General features: G+C 40.3%; 1 protein-coding gene across 5 annotated transcripts; it reads left to right on the top strand.

The window, feature by feature from the left end:
• The first annotated feature begins 508 nt into the window (after window positions 1-508).
• Window positions 509-21356, top strand: LOC109470244 (neurofilament medium polypeptide-like). 5 transcript variants are annotated; one of them, XM_019769108.1, is made up of 11 exons: window positions 509-639; window positions 2320-3036; window positions 4634-4738; window positions 7392-7463; window positions 8630-8731; window positions 9569-10060; window positions 12942-13092; window positions 13447-13636; window positions 17479-17666; window positions 18030-18223; window positions 18578-21356. In XM_019769108.1, the coding sequence occupies exons 2-11, from the start codon at window positions 2422-2424 to the stop codon at window positions 18695-18697; spliced, it is 2229 nt and encodes a 742-aa protein (XP_019624667.1). In that variant the 5' UTR covers window positions 509-639; window positions 2320-2421; the 3' UTR covers window positions 18698-21356. The 5 variants fall into 5 exon arrangements, with proteins under 5 accessions (XP_019624667.1, XP_019624683.1, XP_019624674.1 ...); XM_019769124.1 differs by lacking the exon at window positions 4634-4738; XM_019769115.1 differs by lacking the exon at window positions 8630-8731.
• Window positions 21357-21916: the final 560 nt, after the last annotated feature.

The following is a 21916-nucleotide window of genomic DNA, read 5'->3' as shown; positions in this document are numbered from 1 at the left end:
AACGTCACAGACGTTTGACGTTTTCAAAATCATATCCAGTTGCTTGAGTAACTACTTTTGGGCGCAAAGACATAGGAATGCAATGAATAAAGGTTTTGTTGCTCAAGATATTGGTTGCCATTCTCTCTGTCTGCATCATCCCGATACATTTAATATCAGAATGATAATAATTGGTTTATTGAGAGGAAAATACTTGTAGTACATACAAAACCACATTCCAGCCAAGTAATTAGTCTAGCAGTACACAAAATGTACTGTCATCTCAGGCCAGGTTACATTATACAAGATCTCACTCAGTACTTTACAAGTAAAATTTTCCATAGGTAAATTAACAAGCAGGGGGATGATTTTGTTTCTTTTTTTATGATTACCTAAGTCTTGACATTTCCAAAAAATACAACTACGAAAAACTAATGAAATTGAGCTGAAACTGATCACGATAAACTGGGCTTTAAATTTTAACTTTTTCCCGCCACTTCGGTGAAAGGTCAAGTTTTGCTCGTGACGTCAGTCCTACGCGCCCCCTGATTGGTCAGGCGGCATCTTACGACGAAAGAGATTTTTCATTAGTCTGCTGCGTGTTTGAGAGGCAAGACTTGAAATATCTTCTTCTCGTCTGATAGCTGTCAAACTTTACAGGTAACGACCAGACTGTGTCTTCTTTATATGTTTCCCGTTGTACGTATGGATTTTTTGCCTCCTCCACACTTTCTTGAAAGAGCTACCGTTTATTTTTGTGGGTGCGTCGGAAAAAATCGTCGTGAAGTGAGCAAAGGGGGAGGGGGGCAACGTCGGTTGCGATCGATCGTAATTTTTGCGTAATCCTGACGAGGAATGGAGGTTATATAAGTCCTCTAAACACCCCTTTGGCTTCAAAATCGTGATTTGCATGATTTTGTTGTAGTATCAGAAACGTGTACATGTCTGTCTGTACGTGCACTTGGCATTTGTAGTTCGATTTTTCCGATGATAACTTGAGATCGACAGCGGCCGCTTGACCACATCCACCCACCACTTCCTCCCAGAGAGAAAGTGATCAACGTTTAGAACCGGTTTGTTTCGGTTCCTCTTTGGTAGAGGCGCTGATGTAACCACCCTGTCGAGGTGGTAGTTTATCAAATTTGTTCTAGTAACGTTATCGTTGAGAAAGCCCCGTCTTGGCTGTTTTCTCTTTTATATGAATTTGTCGTGTCATAATTTACTCCGTGTATAATGCCCCAGGCCTCAACTGTTATTGAGGATTATTGATGACACATAATGACATATCAGACAAAAACAGATACTGTTTGTGTAGCTGTTGCTAAGCTGATTCATGATAAAGGCTTTATTGTCTCATTTTGTGCAGTTTTTCAACAGAGCCAGTTGCTGTATTTTTATTCTATTTTATCAATTTGAATTATTGATGTGAGAAATTTTGACTAACATGGCTACCTAACTAGACACAAGAAATTATTACAGGTAACCTTAGGGTACGTCAGAATCATTTTTTTTCCATGGAAGACTCCTTACTCTTATCTAAAAGTGTGATGGGGTTTTAACGTACTCAAATTAACTGCCTAACCTTGATGATCCATTTACAGAATGAAGTCTGTGACGACTGATAGCAGAAAATTTTACACTTTCATGTTGTATTGGCTACCATTCTACCTGAACCAGTTTAGACCAGAAAAGCTAATTAGTCTGGTGGGAGGAAAAAATGTTTGTGAATGATTTTATTTGTGGCTTCAATTATTGTGGTGAGACAGAGACAGGGTCATTAAATATGCATGTCCTACTACTACTGTAAGTGGGGAGGGGCAGGCGGTTGTCAGAAGAGTTTGTTTTCACACCTCTTTGTTAGCTATGGGCTGTGTTTTCACACCTGTAAACATGATTGTGCATGATACTGTAAATACACATTTAATTTCACAGTAGGAATAGTAGGATGGAAAAGGATTTTCTCACAGCATTTTGAATTCGCAGTTGCAACAATTGTGTAGTATAGTAGTGATACAATTTGTGGTGACGTGAATTCACAATCACATTGTTTTTTGCAGTCAGGCCTCTCTATCACAAAAATTATGACATGCAGTGCAAATAGGCGTCTCCGTTGTTTGTAACTACACAAGTAACAACAATTAAGCACAGAAAAATCTCCCTTCCCTATCACGAAATGCAGTTCCCTGCAAAATAAAATTTTCACTTAATTTCAGTTTTACAGTTGTTCTATATCACAAGGAAAGAAGGAGAGCAGATAAAACAGCAGTCATGGCAAATTGGAACCTTTGTGTACTTTGAACTGTGTATTTGTCTCACCGTAATTGTCTTCTTTCCTTCCAGGGAAAAGATGATATAACTGGCAACAAGACGGTACCACAAGACATCTGAGGGACAACTCCTCAGCTTACTCTACAGAAGTCTGTTGGCGTCTTACCATTCAAGATGGACGCAGACGAGATTCAAGTACACGAAACGACCCCCCTGTCTGCTGTGGAAGAGATAGAACTCTGTCCCGTGGAGGAAACCAGTATAAACCCACACCAGGCGATACTACAGCAACAAGACGACGATGACAGCACCAGCTGTAGCGAAGTGGGCGGCCCCGTCTGCGAACACCTGAAACACCTTGTGACCAACGGAGACGTTCCTTTAGGAGACGTAGAAGAAGACATGGTTGCTCCTCTGGCCACGCCCGAAGATCTTTCGTCCTTATCATCCGTCTCGCTACAGTCCTTGTCCGATTCTAAGAACTCCCCGTCTGATTCTAAGAGTTCTGTGGTCGAGTCTGCAAAGTCCGAGGAAGAATTCTTAGAAGAAGAAGAACAAGAAGAGGAGGAGGAAGAACCAGGAGAGGAGTCAACTCTTCTTACTGAAGAGCAAAGGGAGGAAAGTAAAAGTGATGAGAAGACTGAAGATGGAGAAGATGAAGAGGAAGAAGAAGAGGAAGAAGAAGATGGAGCAAGAGGAGGTGAAGGGGAGGGACATCAGTCCCTCAACCCCATCGTCATTGTGAAGACTCCGAGAAGGATTCTGAGGTGTCCTCTCTGTGAGGCTGAGGTATGTGTACAGCTCTTGTCATACTAATATTATGATATACAGTGCTTCATTTGACCTTTATTTTTCAGAAACAGAGCCATCTGATACTGTAAATCTTGAAACCTTCACAGTGGTTTTATTTTCACAGTGAACTCTCCACCAGGAATTTGAATTGATCTTCAACCATAACATTAAGTAACATTAAGTAAAATTGTCTCCATTTTATGGTAACTTTACTGTAGCCTCTACCAGGCTCCGCGGATCGCTGGAAAAATAGTAGAAATTTGCCGAAATAAAGGGATAGTACACCAGAGAAGATCCAGCCGGCCATAGAAGCTCCAATTTGCGACCCACGGATCACAAATTGGAGCTTCTATGGCCGGCTGGATCTTCTCTGGTGTACTATCCCTTTATTTCGGCAAATTTCTACTATTTTTCCAGCCTGGTAGAGGCTAACTTTACTGCAGAATTGTTTCAAGTAGCTGTCCTTTTAAGTAGCTGTGCAGAACTAGGTACAGCATAGGTCAGCTGCAAGCTTTTGCTGTGTGAAGTGTCCTCCAAAGGCTCCAACCAAATAATTAGAACTTGCTTGCTGTACAATATCCTTGTCACGTCTGTCGATTCCATACAGTATTCCAGGGCATTCAGAATTGGTTTCCCATAACTTCAACCCACAGCCGTCACTGGTATTGTAACTCATTGCCCCAAGGTGAAAAAGGAAAATACATTAATTTGGTTGAGTCAGGTCTCACTAGTTTTGCTTCTATTCTCTTTTTACTTTTCTGCAGTGTAAGTCAATCAGGCATTGAAGAATTGCAGTAAATTATAATGTACTGCCATGGTAAATTATTATACATGTAATAGTACTACCAGTAAATCATTATTAATTTATATGCGATTCTAACTAAAAGAGCTAGGAGATCATAGGTTCAGGCTGGTATAACTTGGTATACGTAATATGGAATGTCAGTTTGCAATGAAATTACCATAAAAAGACATGACAACTGTTTCTGGGGGACTGTAATTGAGTAAACCATTTGCAGTTTTGGCAGTTAAAAATCGGAGCTGTGGAAGATTAGGTTTGTGATCCTATCACTAGTGTCAGTTTTTTTTATCAGGTTTGTAATACAAGTCACTGATGATTTACTGCGGCTAAGGCATAGTTCAAACATTACCAAAATTACTACCATCATGAAAGTGGATGCATAATAAATATTGTTGCTAGAGGAGTTTATGAAATTTCAGTGAAGATTTTTGCTTTTTTTGCTTTGACAATTTGTACGATATCTATGACTAGTAATAAGTAATACAGGATGTCCATCTTTCAGTGTCAGAGGCAGCTTTTTCTGTACCCTGCATTCTCCCCTGTGTAGTAATGATTTGTTGCCGTTTATTGTAGCTTGCTACATGTATCATGTATCAGGACTTGAAGACAAATTTTTATAGATATCAGAAAAACAATTTGTACAGCAAGGATGGCAAGTTTCATTGATAACTGTCCAGTGTGCTTTTTTGTGGCACATTTGAGAGTTCCAGTCCTGAATACAATGTCATTCACAATGTCATGGCCAGCGTTGTGGCATGTGCAGCATATTAATTTTCCCCCCTTTTGTGGCAGGCACTAGAGGCCATGGCAAGACAAGGGACAATAGTTCTACACCCAGATCTGCATAACGGCGCTGGAGACGCCGGACTTCAAAATACAGATGAACTAGTTAGAATGGTACTGGCCTGCATGCCTTCCTTCTCTCCACTTCCAAAATGAAGTTTTGGGTCTCAGGAAACCTTCAGTATCTTCTTGTCAGACAAAAGACACTGCTTTTACCTTTGTCTTTCAGGGAAGTGACTTTTCAAATGCTTCCAGAGCATCGTAGCCCAAACAGAAGTTTCCTGAGACTTAACTTATGAATATAATAATCTATCCAAAAGAACAGTACAGTTCTTAGAAGTTTATGAATATACATCACATGTAACATGTACTAATGTTATGCTGCACATCCTATAGTATAAGCTGGTTCACAGGTTCAACTGTGTATGCATGAGGTCTAGATGAAGACCCCTACCTTGTCCAGACATACTTTGTTGTCTTAGGGGCCTTCAACTCTGACACATTACCCACAGTGCATCACACTTAGTATGCACAGTTCAACCTGTGAACCAGGTTGCTTCTAGCTATGATATAATGTCCTTGTTTCTACTATTCTAGATTGTCTCTCTCTTGCATGCAGACTTGCACTACAGCTCAGTCATCAGTTTTTGGTCCAACCTTATTTAGCCTGGGTCTGTGCCAACAGTCACTAAAATGTTTTAAACAGACATAACCTTAACTTGCTCTCTAGACTGTTTGGCTAGACTTCAGTTGTGTCTCCCACCACCATTTAACCATTAGTTCATTTAGCCCCCTATCAGTGTTTCCGCCAGACTGCAGCTGAGAGGCCGTCCAGTTGGGAAGGGCCGGGTCGCGAAAATTAATTAACTTAGGGAACACGTCGCGAAAATTAACTGAGGGGGCGGGGCATTTGTTTACAAGTTGAAACTGTCCACAAGCATTCCACATTTTTTTGTATTGAGATAAAAACACTGTTACAGATGGCAAACGTATCGTCAGGAAATTATACTGTTGCAAAACTCTGCTGCAAAACTCCAAACATCGGCATCATAACCTCCGGTAGCGCCCGCGCTAGCCGGATTTTTAATAGTGAAGAGCCTTGCTTCGTTCGTACTCGTGCTTCTTCCGTACATTTCCGCTACGAATTACTAGTTAATATCAAGCCAAAAATATATCAAAACATGTAAAGAAACGTCATCTTATCTCTCATACACGAGACAAATTTTGAAAAATAATAAGGCTGTATCGTAGATAGCATTGCTGTTTCATTCAACAAAAATGCTCCTTGATTGTAAAATGATCACTCATCTGTTGTCTCCAGTACAGTGTCAAATGGTAGCGTGATCGTAGCGTGCGAAAAATCGGCGTTAGAAAATTGCCGGAAAAATAAACTTGCAGCGCACATTCTCAACCTCGCCGGAGAAGGAAATACGCGCCATTTTGTCATTAATATGTAAGTAGCAGCGTGAACTCTACGCTCTGATGGGTTGACCTCATATGACCTGCGCTCTGATTGGATAGAGCCATCTTTGCCGGCATAGCTGTAGAATTTGTTTGTTGGCGAAGAGAGTTACACTACGCTACTTTCTACGGTGTTTCTACCGCTAATTAGTAACATTCCATTAAAGAAATTCATTATGAAGAATTTTTGGGAAAATGTATGCATCCATATGCCGATTTATGGTGCCTTTCGCGTATTCAAGCAAGCCGGAAGTGTTATCGAACCGCGGCGTGGATAGCTAGCGGCGTGGATTTTCATGCAACCCGCCCGCTACAAGACCATCAAAAACAAAAACGTAACTCCCAAAAGAGAATTTTCACATCCGAAATGATTCTGTTCGAGGAAAAATGTTTGTGGATACATTTTACCGGATGGAGACTTGAAAAACGGGTTTTAATGAGATTAACGTATGCGAAAGGCGCCGACATACATTGTTCGTCAGCATGATAACAATAGCAAAACAAACAACGTGTGTCTTTCTTGCCTTGGACGGCGTCCCGTCTACAGCAACAAAACAAAGACTGTCAGTTTCTCTGATTTTTCCGAGTCTCGAAATTTTTTAAGAGGACGGCCTCTGTCCGAGTTCAGGCCGTCCAAAACGACACCAGGCCGTCATATGACGGGTGGACGGCCCTCTGGCAGAAACACTGCCCCCTATCTTCTACCATGACATATTCGTCTGCCAGACTCTGTCATCTCTAATACAGCTGTACCATTGAAGAGTTTACTGCAGCTGGGTCTTGCTCTAATGTACTCTATATGTGTTAATTATATCTTTTCAAGACTCTACTTGTCATTTTTCCTAGTGCCCCCCCCCCATCTAAGTTGATCTAACCATGAAAACTTTTTTCATTATGAAAAGTTTTTCATTAACCTCCATACCTGTAGAATAGCTGTAACTTTGTAACCCTTTCTTTCCCAGCAGAATTGTATGTTTGATATTATAGAACACACTTCCTGTATTCCTTGTATCAAGTTCTGTGTTTGTATTAACCTCCCATCCCATGGTCAACTATTTCTTACCCTCTATCCTAATATGAATTAATCTGTTAATCTATTTTGCCACTCAATCAATCAATCCATCAATCAATCTCTCAATTAATCAATCAATCAATCAGCCAATCAATAAATGTCTTCTATCCACATAATTTCCATGTAGGTACATGTGTCTATAGACATCAGCTGTACAGGCAATGCTGCTTCACTCAATAAAGCAGTAAGACTGTAAGAGAATGCCTTAGTAACTCTTTACCTTTTTCCTTCAAGGAAAATGGAAATTCTCTTGTTTATGAGACCAGTAAGGAAGAAGGCCGATCACTCAGGGATGGAGTTTCGCAGGTAGATACTTTGTCACATTGTCTTTCTAAAGACATCTTTGTGTTACATTTTTAACAGAATGAATGTACTGGTACATTACTTTTGTATGTAGGTTTTCTATAGTCTGTGGTAACTAGACTAAAGATGTGTTAGTGCAAGGAGGTTATAGGTTAGTGTAATGATATGGTTAGCAGTCCCAATGCATGAAAACACAAACTCTATAATGACCTGTGGTTCGTCTTATGTTGTATTCTTTTCTTCTTTTGTCAGTCTCAGTCAAAAATCTTTTGTCATAGTTTTTATCTTACAATTTGAGTCTTTGATTATCTCCACTGAACTTTATTTTGATACTATTAGCTATTTTGATTCATCGCATTTAGAAAGAATGGCAAAAATAACCATAGCTGATAAGTTGTATTTATTTCTTACCTTTTTGTGTGAAAAATTGTTTGTACTGTGGTTGTATCTTCCTCTCTGTATATGTCTAAAGCCGGTGCAAGATATTTCATTTGTTTATTTTACATATTGATAGTATCATGTTGCTGCATTGAATGTGCAGTATTTAACAGAAATTAATCTCTGTCATATAGCATTCAATATGCACTGGTTGCTCTGAACTTGGAAGGTCAGCAGAAATTTTGGTCTACTAAAATCTTAACAGCCAGATATCAGTCCAACCATAATATTACATCATGACAGACATGGAGACATAAAAATGTTCAGGAAAGCAGCTGCATTTCTCAATATAAAATGACAGTACTCCAACATGCATCCTTTCTTATCAAGCAACAGTCCCGGTAAGCCAGCCTGCAATTGGACAACCCTTCTATGGACATTAGCACTTGCCAGCTGTCAGCCAATCAGCTACTTTCTAGGCAAATGCCTGGGTTTTGTTTCTATAAAGCTACCAGCAAATCACGTCACCTGTTTAATGTAAAAGCCTATGTGATTGGCTGGTATCTTTGCTAGCTAGCCGTTACCCAATCAGCTACTTCCTGTAAAGTTACCAGCCAATCATGCTGCCTGTTTATTGTAAAAGCCAGTATGATTGGCTGCTATCTTACACTTGTAAGCAAGGATGCCAATAAGTTTGGAAAATGCCTTCCAAGTGCAAACTCCATGATCACATAACCTGCACTGTTGCTCCTCTACTCTCCCTGCCATGTTGCCGACATGCTATTTTCCAGGACAACACCTCCATGTGCTCGGAAGAAATGTCTCTGTACCCGATTGATGTTCGGGTTTTTCTCGAGGACAGCATCGAAGCGCTGGCGGGAAGCATCCAATGGGTGTGTTGGCATGTGGTCGTCCATGGTTTTCGTGCCCGTGGCCCCCTCCCTTATTTTTGTTACAACATTGTATTGTGGTAGCGGCTGTCCTGTGTTATGGCTTGCAGGTGCCTGCATGGTTCTGTACTGATGATGATGTTTTGTTGTTTTCTCCAGGTAGTTGGTAGAGTTGCATGCAGCTGGTGACTGTGGCTTTCAGTTCATTTATTACCCCCCTCCCCCATCATCCATAATTTTTGTATATGCCTGAGTTTTGTTTAATGTGGTAGTGGTGAAAGTTGGGCTTAGTTTGTAGTTTTGCAGTCATAAATTGCCATTCTAGAAAAAATGGTGTAAGGTGTTTTTAAAACATATTAAATACAAACACTGGAGATACTTAGTATGAAACTACCATAGTGTAGGAGGTGATGATGACTGGTTTCCATGGTAACAGAGAATCCGGAGCTCTTATTGGACTGACTTTGATAGTGATGAAGAACTATAAACTCCTATTGGTAGTTCTGAGAATGGATCTCTTGACTTAGAGCCTCAAGCTCTCAGGGAGGAGGTCAATCAGCCCCCGCAGCAAGAGACTGTGTAACACAGGCTAAATGTAACCCAGCAAGAACAAAAAGACTTCAGAATTCTTTTCTTCACAAATCCGTCAAAACTGTACAACCAGGCAATAGAACTCTTGTCATGTCAGTGTTGTATAGACATGTACATTTATGTATGTGCTTTTTTATTCCTTGTCATCATGTATATATGTAAATGCCATTCATCGTGTCTGCAATGTTAGTATGTGAATAAAGACCTGACTTAATTGTTCCCTTTTGTTGTGATTTTTCCTGACCCCAGGTTGACGAGACAGATGACGAGTATGAGGGATACTGCTACCCCGTGGATCCCTTCGCCATCCAGGTCCTGCCGCTGCCCGGCTCGGAGACGGCCCGCGCCTGCGCGCACTACGCTGCTAAGAAAACCCACCAGGCCATGGAGAGGACGCGGGAGGTCTACGTGCGGGGAAAAGAGCGCTGGGGGGAGGTCTACGTCCGGGGAAGGGAGAGAGTGGGGGAAGCTTACGTACACTCGAAGGAAAGGATGGGAGAGGCGGCCGTCAAGGCTAAGGACAGGATGGAGTGGGCCGTGGTGGGCACCAGGGAGGCCATGGGGGAGACTCTGGTCAGGAGTAAGGAGGCCATGAGGAAAACTAAGGAGGCCATGGGGGAGACCATGAGGGAAACCAAGCAAGTGGTGGCAGAGAAGGTGGAACATTCCAAGGAGGTGATCGAGAGAGGGGTGGAGAGGACCAAGGAGGTTGGCAAGAAGGTGGTGGAGGCACTCTGGCAGGTGGGTCGGTCTGCATAGCTTTTATAAAATCCCACCCCTGATGAGTGAATGGTATGTTCCAAAATTGTAGATGTTATGTTGTTGGTCACAATACATATCATAGGCCATGCTCATCTCCAATCCCATCTTTTGGTGCCAAGAAAACAGTATCACCGTAGAAAAACAAAAATCTACTGGCAAAATCTAAAACTAACAAAAAAAATCAAGCCCTGGAAACATAGTTGTATCAGTAATGTCGATGAAGGTTAGACGACCAGGTAGAACATTAATTATGCAGTGCAAAATAAATCAAGCAACTGAATAGATTGTCTGAAAAGTCGGACGTTTCAAATTGCATCCGCTATATATCATCATCAATGACTGAGAAGACAATAACCTGTCAAGACCTGTCAATTGATATGTAAATGCATAACTAAGGAAGCTAAGCACCAGTTGGACCAGAGGAGAAACTGTTGTATCATCTCAGATAGTCATTTACATACAGGTTACACTTGTCTTCAGACTCATTGTCAACCACTATTGAAAGACAGTGGATGATATCTGAAACGTCTGACTCTATCTTTAGTGAATTTATCCAGTGGCTTGATTTTTTTGTATTGTGCAATGTTCTGGAGATCGAATAACCTTCGCCGACGTATTAAGGGCTTATACAACAAGGTTTGCCTAAAGCAAGCTTTGGAAGATACTAACAATAGCAGAAAGACTGCCAACTACAGGAACTATCAACCATTCAGTTTACAGTTACTCAAGGTAACACTTATAACTCTACTTTAATTATCATATGTGTATATGTTGTAATAGATGTTGTTTGATTTTAAACCTTTTAATGGGCTACGTCTTTAGTCTTAATCTTTGTAATTGTGAGCAACAGTGCAATTTAGAACCCCTGGGTTCTGCAAAATTGTTTTACATTGACATCAATAAATCAATAAACCAATCATAAGGCTGTGTGCCTATAATACCCATATAAGTATTATATAACTGAACATCTAGTGTACATGTACAAAATAAAAGACAAGGGCACAATTTTTTTCACTCTAAAGATAAATACAGTAAATTGCATCTCAAGGATGACAGTTTCGCACTCTAAAATCAGGACAACTTACACTTTCGTTTTTCAATTGAAATATGTAAACCTCATGCAAAGACATTACAAGATAACCTTACAAATGTATATATTTTGTTGTGTCAATTTTGTTGCATCATTTGAATGTACAGCGTTGACCCATGGCCCCATTGTATACTATCACCTACTTCCTGTTTGGGTTGCTATAACAACAAGTGGCCGTGTTTACAGACAGTTGATCAGTCATTGTTACATCATCAAATGACCTGTCGGCCATCTTATTGCATAATGTGGGTCAACCAGGGGTCAGTTGTTAATGGAGCCATTATTTTGTAAGAAAAATATTGAACTTGACAGATATACATGGGACACAAGTTTGTCAGTAGAGTTTGAAATCATCAGGACAAAACCAGATACCCCAGTTGATATCGTGTCTATATTTATAAAGACAGAAATAGAAAGCCATGTGGTGCCATATCATGTTTCCCCTGAGCAAATAGAGGCAGGTATGTCGTAACAAGGGTGTGGTGATACGCTTGGAGGCCGCTGAGGACTTGTTCAAAAGCCATATCAGGACACACATGACATGTTGGTGGTGTGATTGTCATGTGGACGGAGGCCTTGTGGCCAGGGTGAGAGCAGCCAGGTTCTGGTGGATGTCGTTGCATACAAAATAGGAGAGGGATCTTGAAGCTGTCTTTTGGCAGACGATGATGGGGTCATGGATTCAAACGCCATTACAAGGAAAAGGCATGCTGGAAAACCCTGGCCGAAATACGATACTCTCAGTCCTTATTTGTATCTCAAAGACGTAAGGAACATTTTCCTATTGGCTTCTATTGGTTACCGTTTTAATCTTGCTGTGAAGAAACAATAGAGCAGCCTGCAGGTGTTTTTTGTAAGGTTGAAGAGTGGACTGATTTGGGGATACCTAGGCTACTGTAAAATGCAGGCTTTAATACACAGCTGTAGAATCAATGCTGCTGTCAGGAGGGACCTTTGTTCTTATTGTCTCTGTGCCTGCATGTTTCAAATATTGATAAACCAGACTAGACGTGGGAGCTGATATTACTTTTGTCTGGGTTGAACCTAGTTCCATGAATAATTTCACCAGGTTGGCAAGAGACTATATAAGAATGTTCTTTCATTCAACAACCAGTGGTTTTTCACATCCAAGTTTCAGTGACCGTCTGTCACCTTCAGGGCAACAATGACTGGTTCTGATTCATACTGCAGCTAGGTGTTGAATGGAATACGAATTGGATAGGAATGAGAAACATATATGCTCTGAAGAAGGTGCCAGAACACTGAAACAACGTGTTGAAATCCCAGCTAGTTGAATAAAGAACCTTCTTATTATAATTATGATCGTCTAGTTGTGACACGACAGGCATTAAGGACAGGACAGTGTCAAAGACGAGCATAAACCTTCACTACCTGTTCCTTAAGAGGTAGAGCAAATTAATGATGTTTTAGAGAGCTCTGATTGAAGCCAACATTTTTCATGATTTAAGTTCTCCCAAAATTTGGAACGGCATCAGGCAAAACTGTCTGAAATGACTTGGATCACAACACAGTGTGTCAAGGAAAATAAAGCTTATAGAATACTTTAAACATCTTTAATTTTTAAACCCAGTTGTCAATGCTTGCTTCCATATGTTTGAATTATACTATGGTATAATACACAGAACAAACAGGTAAGAAAAAAATTCACAGATTATTATCAGTCTGTGAAATATTAAACTGACCTAAAAAAAAATTTAGTACAAGGTCACCTTGAGCTGGTCCTAACACCTGTGCCCCCCTCCCCCCTAGCTGATGCCCCACCATGCCCTGCCAGAGTGGCTGAAGGATAATGAGTACCTGAAGGGCAGTCACCGGCCGCCCATGCCGTCCTTCAGGTCATGTTTCCGCTCCATGTTCAGGATCCACTCTGAAACTGGAAACATCTGGACACACTTTCTGGGTAAGGCACATTTTGGGCTAATCAATATTTACTTTCCTTATTTATTCACTACATTTGTGGATGGATTAATGTAACAGGTGACTATCACCTTTTCAAGACCAGACTGTAAGGTTTGAACCACTTGCACCAGGAGAACTAAATTAATTTTTGAAAGGCTGTTGAATTTTGCATTTATTTGGAAGGTTTGCAAACTAGGCAATAGTGGTGTTTTTCACCTAATAGTTTTACAGTTATGTACTTAAAGCTTCTAGCTTTTTTCAGTGTTTCTTCCATAAATATTCTGTTTTATAGTTTTGTACCTTGTTAATTAGTATGTCTTTACATTTCATGGTTGTTCTGTGTTGTTGTTCCCAGGTTGCCTTGCGTTCATCGCGGTTGCCATTTACTTCCTGGTGAAGCGCTCGTCCGCGGACATGCACTCGCCGCTGACGGAGAAGTTCGTGTGCGGAGCGTTTTTCCTGGGCGCCGTGCTGTGCCTGGGGTTCTCCTGGATCTTCCACACTGTCTACTGCCACTCCGAGAGGGCCGCCAAGATATTTGGCAGGTGAGACGTTTTTTTGTTTCTTATAAGGCCACACTGAATTTTATGGATGACGTCCTCTGAAAACCCCAAAATTAATAGGGTGAGTGGGCGAAGAAAAAAAAATTTCCAGCAAAAAAATACTGTTGAATTACTGGAATACAATAGATTCTGGCCCCCCTACCAGCTTTCCTTGGTACTGCAGCAGAAGTTCTGTATTTGTGTCTGTTGTTTCAGACATGCCATAGTCACAAGTAAATGTCATTGTGGGTACATTGTATGTAGGTTGGAAATGGATTGGTCCACTGTTCAGTATTGACAAGTGTTAGATACGCAAAATGATAAGGACAGCAAAATTGTCCAATACATGTCATTACATCGACACCTTTATCAATTTTTTGGCCTTTTAAAAAATGCTGATGCAAAATCTATTGGGAGTTTCCAACACAAAAACAATATTGACCTCTTGTGCACACACCATGATTATCTGTTTTGCATCAAGCATCAAAGATGTTTACAGAAAATGTTAACTGGAATTAGCTTTGGAATAACAGTTACTGAGGTAATAAACTAACAATTATTAACATGTGTACACAATCCACATGGATTATATCTTTGAAACCGTTACAGAACATACCACTTTGCAGACTCTCACAGTCACACATTACACTAAAATCAAGAACATTGTCCATAGTTAAACCCCTATTAGCTTTTCTAGTAAAATATCTTATAGGTCCAGGTCAGTGTCTTATTTGAGGACGATTTCGTGATAAAGTTGATAATAATCGTGCAACTGCACCGGAGACGATCTCCAATATTGCGGGAGTGCCCCTTTATCCCTCGCAGATTACGCTGCTAAAGAAAATCAATATTTCTCTCGTTCCGAGGAGACCAGTGACGTCAATACTGGTCCCCGGCTGTCGTCTTCTGCGCAGGTTAAATCTGTCAAACTGATGAGGGCCGCACAAATCAATGTCCCCGTCCTGTTTCATCTAAAACTTCCCCAGATTTATCTCAGATCGTTGTCCTCTGACCTCCTCTACAACCAGCCTATGGATTTCGTATATTTGGAAAAATCACTCTGGACTAAATTGAATGTGGACTAATAATTCTTAAACTAAATATTTGTATTACACTATATGGGAGAAGCAAGTTTCCATGTTTTACTTTTTCCCTCATGGTTGGTGTTATAATGTTTCCTCCAAAATGTTATTATCTTTTATTTTTAACTTAATTCCTTGTGCAGATTGATACAGTTCATGGCACAGAAGTGACCGCAAAAACAAGGGAACATGAAATTACTGTAAAAAAATAATAAGGACTCAAACTTTGCCTTTTAAAAAGAGGCATAGTACAAAATGTATAAAATTTGTCCACCTTCTACAGTCTGTGGTCTATGGTTATAAAGATGTAGATAAACTCGCTGTGACCCGGCGCTCTGTTTCCATTAGGTTTGGGACAAGCAATCAGTGGGAGAGAGAAGTGGTATTAGGTATTCCTCTGTCACCATCAGATGTGGTTAGGGAGGTAAATGTAACCTGGACACCAGCCAAGCTGAACCAGTTCACACTAGCTATAGCTCTCTCCTGTGGCAAACTGGGGGATTACGGCAAGTTGACTGGAGGCTGGATTTGTCTCGTAGGGCTACTGTAATTCACTTGGTCTACACTGGATGGCAAAGTTTCACAGTCTGAGGAAAATGGACATGTTCACGGAACTTAATCTTCACCGTGGCGGGAGAGGGTGACAAATGATTTGATCGTGGAAACAGTGAACATAAAAGTACAGTGAAAAAAAATCAGGAATCACAGTATGTCATAAGTGATAGCAATGCAAGAAAGTCAGAGGTTTTTGTGTAAGCATTTTGAAAGAACAGAATTTGCCCACGATATACATAATGAAAATTAGCAGCTGCTTTTAGAATTATAGTGAAAACTCAGGCTGACCTACAGGTGAAAGGAGGCTCCCCATTAAAGAATCTCTAATGAGTTCTTGGGGGGAAAAGCCTCTTGTGGACCACTGGAAACAGGTACATAAATAACCAGGTATGTTGCCACAGGGAGATGTGTTCGTGAGCATTCTACAAGTCATTAAGGAATTAGAGCACGCCATCCATTAGCTAATACTGACATTGGGTCAATCTAATGGTGCGTAATGATTATTTGATGTGTTGTGTCGATGCGATAGTTCTTTTCTTTTACAGGTACATGGCTAGGGCATTTGTGTGAGTACTGTTTAAAAGGCCCTTTCGTAAGTGGTGATTCGTCATGTTTACGTGGTGCCCAGTTTGACCTGTAATATATCCATGGGAGAATAAGCTGATATACGCTTGGATGCCATCACAGATGACAATCCATTGGAATGGCTGCTGCCCCCTATTAATGCATGGTCACATTCGTTGGGCAATATTTCCAGCAAGGCTACAACAGAATTGAGCACTGACGGATCTACGACTACCTTTTCTGGAGCAAGACAGTTGAATTTGTCCCCAAAATGCTCCCAATTTTCTGTCATGAACAAAAAACATGACCAAGCCCTTGGCAACTTTGGGAATACATGCACATTAATTAGTCCAGGGAGAGACTCTGACCTGGTAGAATCAGCAATTCTACCTGTACAGATCCTGATTGGAGTCTTGGTCAACAGGGACTCTAATTAAGATGCTGTTAATGTGTTAGGGTAGTTTCCCATCTACAAATCTTAAATTGCAGATCAATCCATTGATCTAAAGTGACATGAATCGAAGTTGAAAAAAGTACTGTCTTTTAAGCAAGATATCTTAAAATTTACAGAATGTAATTGAGATGTCTGCCAGTAAAGTCACCCATTTTAAAGGCTAAGATCCCAATTGGAGTTTCTGTTGACAGAGACTCTGATCTGAATCTCTGCTTCCACCAGATTGGAGCCTCTACCCAGACAGATATATATCCTGGTGGTGGGAAAATTGGGGACCTGTTGGGTGTAATGCGTGGTGGCCGATGATGAGTTCTTATTAACCCGATGTAGGTCAGATTCATCAGTCATGGCTTCCTCCAAGGAGCTGTTAGCCTGGTCACCATTCTCTACGGGCCAACTTTGCAGGGTTTTGTCCCCAGTTGTGGAGTGTGTTGGCACAGACCTTTCTTCTGGCAGTGATCTTTCCAACCCAACCTACTTTTATACAAAGTAGTCACTGCCACCCCATTCATGGTAACATCATTGAGACGCATTGCATTTGCTGGGTGGGAGGTAAAAAAAAGAATTGGCAAGAGCTTTTGAAAAAGTTGGCACAAGAAAGTTCAGAATAACTTGTACTGCAGCATAAGAAAAAGTAACTTAATCCAACAAACTTTAATAGATCCTTTCTGCTTCTTTGATTGTTGTCCTTAACTTACCTTTTGCCAGAGTCATGTGATCTCAGTCTCGCCTGATGTACAAAGCACTAACTTGTCTGGATAAGGATACCAATAATGCCTCAGACAGCAGTTCCACCATTGTGTGGCCTTGACAATGGCTATTTGTGATACTGGTTATCAATAAGGCACCGACCGTATCCCGTTTGTTATGCCGATAATATCAGTTGGTCTTATTCCAAGTATAGCTGACTCATATGTTAAACACTGTGAATGTCAAATATATGGCCATATTCCTGTCATATACATAGGTAACTGTAGGTACACATCATGTGTGAGGAGAGGGCTTATGTATGTAAGTATGTTATTACTTTGCCCAATCCTCAGAAAATATAATAATGTGAGTAAAGTGAATGAATAACCTCCCAATTTTGTGTCCCTCCAGGCTTGACCATTCAGGGATATCTCTGCCCCCTTGACCATTGCACGGATCTAATCATTGTTTACTAACCTCCCAATTTTCTGTCTGTCCAGGCTTGACTACTCAGGTATATCTCTGATGATCATGGGTTCGTTCGTGCCGTGGCTGTACTACACGTACTACTGTAAGGAGGTTGCCCAGTACACCTACCTGGCCATCGTCATGGCGCTCGGGATAATCTGCATCGTCATCTCGCTCTGGGAGAAGTTCAGCGAACCGCGCTACAGGGCCTTCAGGGCATGTAAGTACAGAGTCAATCCTTCAATTCTGAAACTTTGAGGAAAAAGGGGTAAAGATGCTATGGTCAGGCCAATGTTAATACATACTTTTGTAGTTTTACACAAGATATGAAGATGTTTTTCTAAAGATGCTTTAGTTAGTAACTAATTTTGTCAGAAACATTTATGATTGCTTTAAAATGTTGAAATTTTTGCAGTTTTATTTTTGTTTGCTGTGACCTCTCCAGGGCAAAATTGTGACACTGTGAATATGTGGTTCCATTGTATTGTTTCAACTGAAAACTGAAAATACTCAGGAAACCTCCCTTTTAGTCCCCTTGAAAAAAGACAAGTTTACAGTATTTGTGTGTTTATTTTCCATGCAGGTATGTTCCTGGGGCTTGGGTGCAGCGGAGTAGTTCCTGTCATACACTATCTCATATCAGACGGCTTCAACATGGCGGTGACGGCGGGCCAGGTGGGCTGGCTGGGGCTCATGGGCCTTCTCTACATCGTGGGCGCCGTCATGTACGCCACACGCGTGCCCGAGAGGTTCTTCCCAGGGAAATTCGACCTATGGGTAAGATGCTGCATGTTACTTCTTGCACCCAAACAATTGAGTGTTGATTTGTGTGTCGTTTTGTCCAGACAGAGTAGGTTGACAGCACAAGGGTGGGATAACAGCAGGTCAAAAGGTGATACTCTGGAAATGGGGTGAACGTGAAGGTCTCAGACTCTGTCCCCGAGCCAGCAGGAATTAGCCATTGATACTGGGGAATTCTGGAAGTCAAGGATTGCATACTTCCCAGAAGTCTAAAATCTCTTTGTTAGCTTCTTGTCAATTTCTTTTTAGCTTTTGTCCTTGTGTTCTGAATAACATTCAGTATGCTGAGTCTACATGAAGTATAATCATTGTCCATTGTCTCCCCCACAGTTCCACAGTCACCAGATCTTCCACGTTTTAGTGGTCGCCGCCGCCTTCGTCCACTACCACGGAATGAACAAGATGGCGGACTATCGCTTCCATGCTGGGCCGTGCACAACGATACCGTAGACTGTGCCTTTGTACCTCTGATGGGAGCTGATGCTGAGATGGAGTCGACGCTACCTCTCTGTTACAGTTTATGTTTGGAACTGACCATTAAGCATGGGGGTGTAGACAGAAGTGAAGCCATTTTACTTAACCTACAATACCAACGCACACTTCATTTTTCAGTGGTCTATACAAGGAGCACTCTTGTCAGAAGAAAAGTTTTGTATTGTTTACTTGCTTGTGCTGTTTTTTTGGTGTTGTTGTAATGTCAAATTGAACATGAACACATCTCAAATGATCAATTTGTGTGTGTGTTACACTTAGATACACTGTTAAGTTATTGCTAGCAATATGCGCAACTTATTCCTGTTTAACCCCCTTGATTCTTAGTGGTCTGCTCCAGACATTTTGGTGGAAGATATTGTTTAAGGTTTATGTATCTATTTTGTTTCATGGATTGATTTTCTTGAAGATGAAGTTAGGATTCAGAATTACGTAAGTTACTAGATATGTTGAAGTCCCTATTCCTATAGCAGTACATCTGGTGTTCCAAAAAGATAGTTGGTAAAGTAAGGCCCAGTCAGATTCTAAGGTGGCTGTTGCAGTGCAGGACAGTGCCTGTATACTGTGCCCGTATCTTCACCAGAAGTAACTGGCACTGTGTTACACTTCAAAAGCCACTCTTATTGGTCAAGCAACAATATCTAGTAAGAGCAAAATCTTACAACTTCAACAAATCTAACTGCACAAATGTAACATTATATGTATTCAAGTGTTACAGCTTCACATCCAATCAACAGAAACCAGGAGACTACAATGTTCAGGAAAATTGTTGAGTTGTGAAGAAAAAAATTATATTAACTTTTACACCAGAGTACCAGAGACATGTATATATTATAGTCACCTTTAATCATGTCATGACAGGATTATAGAATGATGATTTTTCTAAAGATAATTTTGTGATTTCAGTGATAGGTTCAATTTCCTTTTGATTGTAATAAAAGTAGATTCAAGTAGTACGGTAACAGTATATGTCCATATTCTTAGATTAACATGAAGAGAAGGAACTATTATGGTGCTCCACATATTCTGTTCGATAAAGGATAAGTCTACTTATTATATATTATTTGAAATACTGCAAGAGGCTCTCTACCTTCAGTACTTGAAAAATGCTGTAATAATTTTTTTAAAAATCCCATAGCCCCATCTATCAAACATAGAACTGCAAACATTTGGCAGTTATTCTATGATCGGTTGAACCATTGAATTTGGACAACTGAGAATCAGTGTGAAGACTCACTAAGATTGTTCTGAGTAACGTGTTATACAAAGTGTATGATGAACATTGTAAGTACCCGGTATATCTGACACACAAGACTGCAGTACTGGAAGTCTTCTCATAGAGGCCTCCATGAGAGGTTCCATTCTGCTGAAACCATTGCCCAGTAGATGCCTTCAGATGTGCAAATAGAGGTGGAAATTTTGTCTCTGCAACCTACTGGTAATGATACCTTTTGAAATCAAGTACTCTGGTAGACATGGATATATGCATATGGGATCAAAGTTAAGAATGAAAGGAATTGTAGTATTTTTTTTTCAAATTTCAGTGTCAAGTATGATCATATTACCAATGATAATTTTTTGTTTGTCATGTCTCAAACATATAAATGTATGGCTGAAACTATGGACTGCAAAATCGTCATCAGTCCTTAAACCTGCCTTGTCAATATATTATATGAAACATGTATGTTACTACATTATCATCGAGAAGTATGTTATGTTTTAAGATGTAACATTTGCATTGTATGTTTTTATGTGTTCTCCTTTTTGTGAGTGTCAGGGTAGATTTAAAAAATGGGCAAGAGAGATAACATTGTTCGGGTTAAGTTAACATAAAAGGTAAACTTCTTCACAATTGCTTCTGAAAGACAGAAGAGTGCTGTATTTTTGAAAGTGAAGATTCTGGTATCGTATAGTGATAATAAATGAAGACGAGTTAGAATAAGAGTTTGAATGCTAACGTTGATGGTATTAGCAAATGCTGTATTTTGAGGTGTGTTTTACTTTTCTTAGACTTGATGTAAACACTACCAGAAATAATTTAGGGTAGACCTTGGTACTCAAGGCTTCTTCTTTCAAACCATTCGAGTTTAATCAACCTTAGGTATGCCCTTTCAGCCAAGTTGGTGTAAGATACTGTATTGTATGGACAAAGAGAAAAGCTGGTATATGTGCCTTCTGCCTTCCGAGTGTACGTACAGCCTCCCAAACTTATCCAACGCATACGTGTAGATGTGTATAGTCAAACATACAGAGGTACCTATTCCTGCAGTACCACTGGCAAGGGCAAGAGGGCGACAGTAAGAGAGCTTTTATCCTACTATTTTGATACATAGGTCCGTATTTAGAATAGTGCTGATGGAACTATGTTAGTGCCATAAAGTGAACTATTGGACTATGAGGTAACATAAAGATTAGATTACCCAACTATATACCAATGGGGATGTGAACAAACATTTGTTAAAGACCTCGCTGGTCCAATATGATGTGCATTGCTCTGGCAGCAATGGACATTATCGTTAAGAAGGTCTGAGAAAAAAAAAACTAACATAAATGTCATTCTTCTAACCTTTACAATATGCCTTGATTTTAGGAAAATGTGAATAAAAAGAGAGACTTACAATTGGATTGTATCTTTTTTATGGCATTTGGTTGTATCTTTCAATGGTCTAACTTGGAAGCAGGGTGAATAGCAAGTACATCATCAGCATGTTGTGTCAGCATGTGGGGTATGGAAAGTAGAAGATGAAAGTGTGGAGTATCCTTAGATTCAATTTTTTTTGTAACTGTGTGGCAACGAGACTGGTACCTATTAACCTATCATATTACCATGTACACAAACACAAGGACCGAGTGACAATGGCATACTTGATACTAGGATTTACTGGGATGTTATGCTTTCATGTTACAGCATCCTGCAAAACCTCCATTCAGACTCTTTACACTGAACCTGATCCTATATCACTTGATATACTACTAAGTCTATTATAATGTGTATTTACTCAGATTACAGCATACTCCAATAATAACACATGCAGGAGGCTACACGTATCTCCAAAACTTAACTCAGTCAACAGCCTTTCTAAAACTGTATAATAGGCTTTTCGTCCTACATGTGCAATTGTTGGGGTGAATACGGTAAACAACTCCAGAGTACAGTTCGGCTCTCCCTTCCCACAA

This window comes from Branchiostoma belcheri, unplaced genomic scaffold (assembly GCF_001625305.1).
Source record: "Branchiostoma belcheri isolate BF01 breed outbred unplaced genomic scaffold, Haploidv18h27 scaffold10, whole genome shotgun sequence".
NCBI classification, from domain to species: domain Eukaryota; kingdom Metazoa; phylum Chordata; class Leptocardii; order Amphioxiformes; family Branchiostomatidae; genus Branchiostoma; species Branchiostoma belcheri.
The sequence above is the reverse complement of the archived record's forward strand: the minus strand, read 5'-3'. Positions and strand labels throughout refer to the sequence as shown.

Coding starts and splice junctions, on each gene's coding strand:
- LOC109470244 (XM_019769108.1), top strand. CDS start 2,422: ATGGACGCAGACGAGATTCAAGTACACGAAACGACCCCCCTGTCTGCT. Junction 3,037..4,633: donor GTCCTCTCTGTGAGGCTGAG/GTATGTGTACAG, acceptor CTTTTGTGGCAG/GCACTAGAGGCCATGGCAAG. Junction 13,093..13,446: donor CATCTGGACACACTTTCTGG/GTAAGGCACATT, acceptor TGTTGTTCCCAG/GTTGCCTTGCGTTCATCGCG.